This window comes from Poecilia reticulata, linkage group LG7, assembly GCF_000633615.1.
Source record: "Poecilia reticulata strain Guanapo linkage group LG7, Guppy_female_1.0+MT, whole genome shotgun sequence".
Lineage (NCBI taxonomy): Eukaryota > Metazoa > Chordata > Actinopteri > Cyprinodontiformes > Poeciliidae > Poecilia > Poecilia reticulata.
The window spans coordinates 656,408-667,113 of NC_024337.1; the positions used below are offsets into that span (position 1 = coordinate 656,408).

The 10,706-nt window shown below is 36.8% G+C and overlaps 1 protein-coding gene across 2 annotated transcripts in view; it reads left to right on the top strand.

The window, feature by feature from the left end:
• Positions 1-10,706, top strand: part of chchd6a (coiled-coil-helix-coiled-coil-helix domain containing 6a) — a 117,662-nt gene that overhangs the window by 80,535 nt on the left and 26,421 nt on the right. Inside the window, exon 7 of one of the 2 annotated variants that reach the window (XM_008412748.2) lies at positions 3,197-3,332. The exons of the other annotated variant lie outside the window; for it this stretch is intronic. Coding sequence (XP_008410970.1) covers positions 3,197-3,332 — 136 coding nt within the window. The remainder of the gene's footprint in view (positions 1-3,196; positions 3,333-10,706) is intronic. 2 annotated transcript variants of the gene reach the window in all.

Sequence of the window (10,706 nt, forward strand, 5' to 3'; positions counted from 1 at the left end):
CTAAAACACAGTACAGTTTCCTGTCCTCTGTAGTTGAAAGGACAGAAATAAAATGATGCGTGGGGAAAAACAGTGCTTTATATCTTTAGCCAGAGCCATTAAGGGAGACACAAAAGCATCACTCTTCATTCGTAAGCTTGACTCGGAGGCGATAAAAGCATCTTCCTTATCAGCTTTGTAGCCTTGCCAGATGACTTTGTAGTTTGCTGGCTGTTTTTGTGTCTTCTCTATTCTCCAGTTTGTCTTCATTCATTTCATTTCCATCTTTTTTTTGTTTTTTTCTTGGTTTTTGGTCCAGAAGTCTGAGGCCTCGTCTGTTCCGCCCACTACCATCTTCTCCGTCGGCGATTAAATATAAAGAACCACGCCATTAATTAAGCAACCAATCTCRCTGTTTATGTTTTGTCATATTTGCTCCTCACAGATGCGTGGAGASCTCCCTCCCCTACAAATAACAAATGCTTCCTCACRCATTAAAACATTTAACAACTACGGCTCTGTACGCCACTCAGCTGAGAGGGGCAAAAAAGAAACCCTCGCCACATCCAGCTCGCTTTTTATTATTTATTTCTGCAAGTGCTTCAGTTAATACTGTTGATTTAAAGCTTCACCTTCAATTTGGTGTAGCATGTGGACAGAGCTTTAGCTTTTTTTGCTGTGGCTGAACCAATTTTCTGCTTCAAGCGCCTTTAATAAACCTCGTAGCACTATCAGGAGGCTTCAGCTTCCCTGATGAAGGCCATTTATTTCAAATTAAAGAAGAGTTCCTTATCTTCTGTGGACTCAAATAGAAGAGGGGCAAGGGGGAGATAAAGACGGCATGCTTTGGTGTCGCACTGTCTGTGTAGTTAATGCAGTGACCAGGAAGGAGGAGGCGAGTCGGAAAAGCAAAAAAGACCCGAGTTGAAGGGAAGACAAAAATATATAAAAGTGAAGGAAGGAAGATTAAACGGGCAACATAAAGAATAAGCATTTGTGTGGAGGAACAGAGGAATCTGGTAGGCTGTCATCTTTTTAAAACAATTATCTAAAGGAACGCCTTTGGATCCTTTGTTCTTGCATTCTCCATCGTTTTATTTCAATTTGGGTTTTTTTTCCTGTTTCTCTCATCATTTACATGTATTTTTTCTCTCTAAGCGTYGCCACCCAGATAAACTCTGTTATCATTAGCGTCCGTGCAGATACAGACATGCTGTAATTGAAATGACTGAGGTCAGCTCTYCTCCACAGTCAAAAGCAAAATGAGTCTTTAATTTAGCTTTCAATTAAACGTGCCGTTAAACACTCCTCTCAGAGCAGGTGTRTGTGCGAGTATAAAGCATTAGCACGTTGCCACATAAAGTGTATGTGTGATTTTTGATGTCTAAAGTGTGACAGAGTGTGTGCATTCGTGCACGTGCCTCCCTGTACCTGTGTGGGCRTACGTAGCTTGCTTGTCTCTACTTCAATCAGTCAGAATCTATTAAAGCAAGACGTCGAGGYAGCAAAGCCCGTCATCTTTACCACTCTCACAGATAGACAGCCARWGAAAAAAATTATAATACAGCCCACATATCAAATTAAGCTCAGCTAATTCAATCTCTCAGAGCTCACTTTTGTGCTGTATTTGATCAGAATGAGCCTACCCACTCAATTAAGTGTGATTTAGAGCTAATTGTGTGATTTACAGTGAAGCACGAACCATCCACCCCACTCGTTGTTAAACAGGTTCCCATCGGTGGAGATGTGACTTGTTTTTCATCTTTCTTTTATAATTTTTTTTCTATTTAAACACTTCAATTCTCAGCAGATCTTTTTTTTATATCTTGAAGAATTGTTGCACTAGAAGAAGKGAGATTAAACATGCTTTAAAAACGTTAAATATAAAACAAYTCTTGTCTTGCTGAGTGTGGGTTGACATTTAAAAATGAATCATAACAGATCCTAAATATCTTTTTTAAAAAATCCTAGAAACCATTTGTATCACAGGCATGAGTGTTGTCCATTAATTGATAACATTAAGCCATCCTTAATGTTAGGATGGCTTAATCCTAACATTAAGTTATGTTAGGATTAATCCTAACATTAATCCTATTAGCTCTTTTGCTAACTTTGGATACATTTAGTGTACTAAAGTTTCCCTAATTTAATATTTTCAAATGAATTCAGCTGAAAACTGTTTGACATTTCTCTTAAAGGTCTGGTTGTCAAGTATTAAGCATTCTTTAAGTAGTTAGATGTTTATTCATGCTCTTATTTTGAAGGCGGTTAGACTGTTTACGTTGCAGCTCCATTTCCTCTTCTCATGTACATAACATGTAAATTGTATGCTAAAATTAAACTGGGGCTTCAGGATAGTCTGTCAAGCAATTTGAATTTAAGTTAGCGCTAGTTGTAACGATTAATAATTAATCCGGCTGACAAGACGAAGATGAAAACAACACTGGGTTCACAAMGAGACAAGACAGTGTCTGTTGGAAAACTACAAAMATCTTTCTTTTGTTTTCTTCGTTAAAAGTTTGCAGTTTTCAACTTGTTTAAAGGAAATTTAAACAAGTTGAAATTTCCTTTAAACAAGGAAATTTTAAAGGAAATTAAAATTCCTTTGTAAAATAAGCCAGTCTGTGATTGATTAGTCCATATTACGTATTTTCACTTCTCTGCATAGATACATAGACACATTTTAGTAGAATCAGTTTGCAAATAATAATTGTAATTTAAGATGCCAAACCGACCTTACCCCTTACCCAGTTTCTGTAAACAGATGGTTATAAAACAGTTAGAGCTCTTTGCAGAAAACCTTGAAATTTCAGCACATTTTGAAGACACTGAAGGTGGGATTTTAATTTTGAATGCTCTGAACATTAGATTCATTGACTGTGATGGAGATTTAAACATTGAAATCAGTGTTTTAGAAACTGGATAACCCTAAATTGACTTTGGTTAGCAGTAATTTATCAAATAATTTCCAATAGTGGTGGTGAAAAGTCATTTTAATTTAACGATGTCTCGCTGCAGTCGAGTTGCTATGTTTRCCCCCTACGACAGCACGTATCAGACAGAGAGGCCATGAAGTCCACAACTCATTTCTGAAGCTTTACTGGTTTATGTTGYAGCAGTCAGTCACATTTATGTACAGGAGAGAAAATGTAGTTCTTTATCTCTCTAAACATAAATCCGTCTCTGTGTTTTTGACTCTGTGTTATTTTTTCTGCAGCTCTCGTAACACGGCTCCTGTGTGTCCTGGCCTGCAGGCTCAGATTTTATCCTGCTACAAGGACAACAAAGACCAGACCTTAAAGTGTTCAGACTTGGCTAARGAATACATGCAGTGTATAAATGCTGCAAAGAAGGTGAGATTTTTTTCCTCTAAATCTGGAACAGGCAGAAATAGGAATATCAGAGGAGCATATAGAATAGGACTGTATCTGCATCCATGCTGTATTCATCATCTGTGTGAACTAGTTTAGGTTGATTTGCTTTTATAATGTCTCTTTTGCAAAGARATTCCTCATCCTTCTTTAATAAGTTCAAAGAAATGGGACAAGAATAAAAATGTTTCCAATGGCACCTTAATGAACTTTTGGGGAACTTTTTTGGGTTCTTTTTTAGTTTTCCTGTCTGTTTTCCAACAATATTCCTGAGAAGTGAAAGACTGGGAGGAATAATAATTGCTGTCAGAGTGTGTGCTTGGAAAATGTCATTGATAACAGCTTGCAGAGCGAATATCTGATGTGAAAATACAAAATCAAAGTTTCCTCWGCAGAATCTGTGCTGTTTTCTTCTTAAAGTCATGAAAATAACAGCTTTTCAGAATGACAGTGTTGCTTTAAGATAAGTTCACCTTGTCACCAGAGAGCTAATTTTGGGAAAACTTGGGGAATCACAAGAAGGCACAGTCAGAAACCCCAGATAGTGTTATTCTGTCTTTTGATAAATTCTGAATATGATCTTAACTGCATTAGCATTGGCAGTGAGTATGTGAGCTTTGGGACTGAAGCAAATGTAATGATGGTTGCAGCAATAATGGCTTCAGTTTCTACATGTGAACTGTATAAAGATATACAATCTAATTGCTTATGTTCTATATTATCTGAGTACAAATGGGATTTTGTAATAAGAATGCCTGATTATGTGTCTTGCCGTTTGATATTTTGGCATATTTAATCTTTTTAATCTCTAAAACGGCTTATAAAACCTTTTTTTCTCATTTAGAGACCTGGAAGTYGTTCTCAGGCGCCAGAAATGATTCTTTTTTTGCTTCATATTTCAGCTCCCGGTACCTTTTGTTCATTATATTAGGAGTTATGCTTTGAGAAAGTATTCACACCTCCTGAACAGTTTGTCAATTTCTAAAACAAACCCCAATGTATATTCTTGGGATTTTCTGTGGTATTTTTACACAAAGTAGAGCAAAATTGTCACAAAGGAAAATAAAATGATTTTCAAATTTGTAACGAGTAAAAAATGTTTGGCATGAGTTTGTTTTCAGCCTCGTGAGTCAATACTTKGTAGAAATGCCTTTTAATGCCGTTATGGCTGTGTCCACACAGCAGGTAAACAGTCCCACTACTTATGGCTCTGACTTGCATCCAGACAGACGGAAGTTACAGTCAATTCTCCACAGAATGGAGAATTAGTTGTTCTTTCTTTTCATTAGCTGCCCTCGTGTTAGGATTTTGTGACAGTTGCTGAACAAACTTTAAAATCGGTCCATAGATGGCATCCATAATTACTTCCACAAACAGTTGCATAGAGAAATCCTCACTTTACCTGTCCATTAAAACTGCTTTTGTTATTTGTGGTCAGCCAATATGCAATTAATGTAAAACATCAAGGGAAACCAAATAGGATTATCTAGCTACACTATGCATGCTTTTACTAACACGGATGTCTTTTTAGCAGCTTTTTTTCTTGCCTGGTCTGAAATGGTGTTAGAACCTCTGCTTTATTCTTCATCTGCAGATAAATGAAGTTTGTTCCGAACTGCAGCAGATTAAAATTCCCGTAAACTCAAAGAGAAAATGAGAGGAGAGTGATGAGAAGCTGAAAGAGTATTGGGATCCTGCACTTCTAAGGTTTCTGCTGTAAAGGCATTTTGAAGCTATAGCTGCTTATCGTGTCAGATAACGAGAAGTGAAAAAAAGAGAAACACTACTACAGTTGATCAGGGAGAATGTGTGTATGTGTGTGTTTGTTGTGTGAGAATAGCTTGATTCATTGCTGCGTGTTTTACCCCGCACAGCCGGGACTTTTATCTTGATTGSCCCCAGAGGCACATCGCTAACTTTCACTCCTGTCGGTGGGAAACTTTTGAAACTTCTTCCTGATTATGTGTCTTTAAAAGCTGTTGCTGTTAGTTTGGTTCTTACTGACAACTTTTCCTCCTGAATAGAAGCAGATTCTGGATAGAGCTGCATAGCATTAAGAAAACATGCAGTAGTTTGCCTCAATGCTAGACTCAAATTCATCAATTGTCTAGCAAGCTGTTGGGAAAAAATATTATTTTAATCTCAAAAAGATTTTATTGAAAACCTTTTGATGTCTTTCTTTGGCTACTTAGTGACTTTAATTTCTTAATAACTTTACCTTCTTATATGCATAAATTAAGATGTTGAGTCCACAATTAAGATCCAATTGCTCAACATGTTGGCAGTTTTATGTCTGTTCCAGGCACATAGTTCCAGTTTATAACACAATCAAGTAACTGTTACCTTCAGGTGTTATAAAAATTCTGTATACATCAAACTTTTCAGACATAGCTTCACGTTTGCATCTTTTAAGTCATAAAAGAAATTTGACTTCACAATTTGGCGCTTTGAAATGGGGTCTGTTTTGCTCTTTGTGAAATAAACAGGCTCTTTTTTGATGGAATAATCCAGTGACAAAAAAATGMAACTTTTTTGTTTTCATCTTGTTTAAACYAAGTTATTTTTGTTTTATTTTTTGTATGATCACACAACATCAATCTTTCTTTTCTCAAACATTCACATCATGTGAGATAAAACAGATGTGCTCTTTCGCTCCATAATCTTTTTTTTCTTTTTCTATGTGTTAAATGGGTGAAAGAGAACTTAACTAGAACAGAAATCGGTCCTGTTTCTTTTTGGTTATTCCAAGGAATCGACTGTGATGTGTTTTGATCAGTGTCACAGCGGGTCAGTGGACAGGCCTCATATCACAGATGTCTCCCTGCTGGGTTATGCAACCATCTTCCTACACACACACATACACACACACACACATACACACACACACAAACATTTGTGTGTATGATAGTCTGCTTAAATGCATGCGAGTTTGATGAAAAATGAGGGGAGGATCCCACGGAGCCGGCGGAGTGGAAGCAAATAACTTCTAGTCATTATCCGCTGGGAAGTGCGGCTCGACATGCTCACCGCTACRCGGAATGCGAACACGCTGCCCAGATGCTCGGCGGGTTTCTGTAGTCATTTATCTACGCTCTCGGTGGCGAATATATTCACAAAACGCACCAAATTTCTACAGTCACTGTGGGATTCTTAAGTTATTTAGTGTCAGACTTAGAAACAACCAGGTTGTGATCAGTTTCAGAGAYKTGGTTTATAGCAGAGCAAATAAATGAAGGAAGTAAGGTGCACTGACATAGGGAAGGATAAAACGCTGTGGGAGAAGTTTGGAAAAATCAACTGGGAGACARTAGAGTGAAAATAAGTGGGAAAAATATAATGAGGAAATGAACTGCATTCCATCATGACCCACTAAGACCCAGTCTCTTAGATCCATCTTTATAAGGAGCTATTTGAAGTACATGTGATCTTTGACATTATCAGCCAGTGTAGTGGAATTACATCTACAGTTTCAGGTTTTACTATGTAACAAAATGACGCATGTGATCATATCATATTAGTTTGTGCAGTGCTGTGGTTATTATAATTAGAGATGCATCAATCTGGTATCAATATCTGTATCAGTGCCAATATTGAAAAGAAATCTAGATTATATATTATGACAATGCTCCCAATCTATAATGGCAGATTTATTCCATCTCTGTTTCAGTGAGCTGTGCTGGTGCAGAGTTACCAAATAAATTAGTAATTCAGTACATTTATGTCTGTGTTTAAAAAAAGCAATGTTTTTAGTCAGTTCAGCTTAATTTGTATTAGATTGGTACCAGCCGATACTAAACCTCAAATATAAGCGTCCAAGTAAAAAAAAGTGTATAGTGCATCCCAAAGTAAAATCTGATTGGATTTATAAAAACTAATTGAGAGATGGCGTGTTCAGCGCCATATGAGTGCTGAAAGAAGAAAAGGAGGGGAAAAGAAAAAGCGAGAGATAAGTAATTACTCTTCAACATCCAGAGAGACAAGTTGGAGCCTCAGCAAGGCCAGGCTGTGGTCAACTCCAAGTTCACACCTCTAGAAACTTCAAATGCTGTTATTTTCCTCCTTAAGCAGGGCCAACCGCTGAGACACATGCACACGTTCACATTTATATCCAAAACCCTGCTGAGGGTTGCAGAGGGGTAGCAGGGTTTGGTCTAATACAAAGGGAGTTACTCCTGAAGTTAAAGCTGCCCATCAGACCGAGGAGGAGGAGGGAAGTAAACAGAGCCACACAGAGAGAAGTGATRGAGACAATCAGAGAGCAGAAAAACATTTCAGTTAAAAACAGCAGAGGGATCMAGACGGTGATTTAGAAACACTTCTTCATTTGTGCATCTGGCTCTTTTCCCACTTGGAGGAACTCGCTTCTTAATCAGTTTGAAGTTTTACTATAAATTTTTCTCTGACAGAACGGCAAATTTTAATTAAACCATAAAATAATAGTTTAGGGAGTTTATCAGTTTCTCGCAAAACCCAAAATTTGAATGAAATTCAGTGTATGTGGATATTTGTGGCCGCACTAAGCCTGCAGACTACACTTTAAGACACAGGGGACATCAGTCGACTTTGTTCTGGGAAACATAACATGAATTTTAGAGACCGACCAAAGCTAGCATAAAATAGTTAGCTAAATAATTATCCTACAGCAGAACATGAAAATTGTGTCTTCTGGTAAAACTGAGATCAGGAAGTAGGATTGTTGAAGTTATGTTTTTTTTTTTTTTTGGCAATTTGTTAAAATTATTTAGGAGCTACCTGGCCAGGTTTCATTATACTGATGATATTTATACTGGGAGGATACCAGCTTTTGGAACCTTTATTAAGTTGTAAAATAGGCAGGCATTGGCTGCTGGAGCTTAGCTGGGAATAGATTTTTTAAAAACCTTGTTAACACGTACACCTGCAGTTTAAACCAGATACTTTACCAACAGAAAAATAACCTTTCTCTCACTAAATCAGGCAAACCTGTTCTTGTTTTAGGTTGATTAGCAAGTTAACTCTATTTGCTAAATGCCAGTTTTCAAACTTGCAATCTTTCTCATTTTTTTTCAGAAGTGATGATGGTCATTATGGCTGAGCACTATAATTTCTATTTCATAAAATCATTACACATGTCTCAAAATTAAGGTCTTTGAGTTTGTTTGTGAACTGTAATTTGACTTTTAAACATTTTTTTCTTCTTCCTCTATGAGTGGCATTTTATATTGGTAGAGAGTTTGTTTCTCTTTGGAAAAATGACACCTAGTATCTTTACAAGGTCAACAGATCTCCTGTATGAAGATCCAGTATGACTTAGAGGTGCATCAATTGCAGTTTTCTGCTTTCAAAAGCCTAATCTGGCRATTCTGATTTTGGCAGATACAATTTTTTTTAAATATAAGTGATGCTGTCAGGTATTACCTTCAGTGCTCCGATCTTGTTTCACTGCAAACTTAAAAGAATGATAATTTCTTTCATCTGCACATGTCATGCTTTCACATACAAATGAGAAGTTGAGAGCAGTTTGGTCCAAGCTACTAAATTAACTGAAGTGCACAACTGTATTCTTCTTTTACAAATCCAACTTTCATTAAAATCTAATCCTCTCCCTTTCTTGTGAACCCACTCTCATTTMTCATCTTGTGAACTAAATTTTTCATTGAATCAAACTAGAGTATCGGCACAACATCGCTATTGGTCAATAAATAAAGATTACTGGATATAAACAGTTGATGTTTATTTTTATCTTGTTGCCATCTGTTGGTTGGTGTCAAAACATTAGTAAAATATATTTAATATCTGTAAATACTGGTTATCGAGCATAACTGGTTATCGAGCATAACTGCTCGATAACCAATTATGCTCGATAACAAACACAAATTCATATTAAATATTGGATATTGATATCAGCCCAAATTTTCATACTGAACCTGCAGACCACTAGGGGGCGGACCACCAGAGGTCCGGGCACCACTGTTTGAGAAAGATCRAGATAGAAAGGTCTTGGATCAAACTTCTCCAGTTTCTTCACCACACASACATTCAGCTCYTCCGCTAAACTACTGCACCTTTATTTTTTTATTTTTGTCACTTTATAATGAGGCATTGGAGGGGAAGTGTCATCAAGTCCTTTTCTGTAGCTRTAACAMATATCATCTGGTTGTGTGGTGGCCATTTTCTGTGTTGTGCTTGGTATATTTGTATAAGGCTTTGTGGTGAGACACCTGAAAGTAGGGGCTAAAAATAATTGCTTCATCAACTTTTGCTGAGGGTATTTTCAGACAGAAACTCTGTTGACAGCCTGACAATAGATACATTTCTGTAGCCTCAGTCTRAATGTTGGCTGATTTTTWGCAAGGCCAGTGAATCACAGTGGAATGCTGTAAAATCTAATATTGATTTTCCCTGTAGGTTTTTTTGTTGTTGTTTTTCTATTTTCTTTAATGTCAGTGGTATTGCTGATTGAACAAAGATCACAACAGCTCAGTCACCCCACTGGTATWTATCAGTACCGATAAGCAAGAAGAGAAACACAAAGGAGATGTGGAGAATAAGTAACTGGATTATTGAAGAGTATAAGATAAACATGAAGCCAATCTTCAGTGGTTATAGTGGAGGATGAAAGGCTTTTAGAGAAACACTAAAAGCAGTGGAGAAGGGAGAAAGATAAAGAAAGGTTTCATAGCATTAAGGCAAAGCCAAAGAGCACAATAAAGAAGAAACAATTAGCTGTAAGGTGAAAGCTGAAATGAAGTGCTTCCCCCAGCTTTAGCAGGGGAAAGTGAATAAAGAACAGTTAAGGATACAGAAAGGTGGAGATAAATTAAAGAAGTGATGGAGGTGAAGGATACACTGTCTTTTTCTACTTTTTGCTGTGTTGGATAAGTTCTTATTTAATATGCCTATTTTTAAAGAACTTACAGTTAGGTTTAGTTCAAAAAGAGTCATTGGGATTAGAGATGCACCAATCCACTTTTTTTACTTACAACCAATGTAGATATCTGAAGTTTATCATCAGCCCATACCGATCTGATACATTAAAAAAGTTCTGAATAGACTTTAAAAAAAACACTGATATAAATGTACTGTACTAAATGTTTTTGATAACTCTGCACAAGTACAGCACACTGAAATACACCAACAACTTCACAAGTTTGGTCAAACATGTAAAAACAACCTTAATACAGACAAATACAGATATGTATATTGGTCTGCTGTGTTTCATCATTCAGTAAACGAGAGGCCGCAATTCCACAAACTTAAAAAGCCATATCTGATTTATTTGCCTTTCGTCTTCATGCATGCAACTGTGACTAAAGAGATCATGTTGGTATAAAGCAAGCTTTTACTGGTAAATCACATCATAGTGTGGAAAGTTTA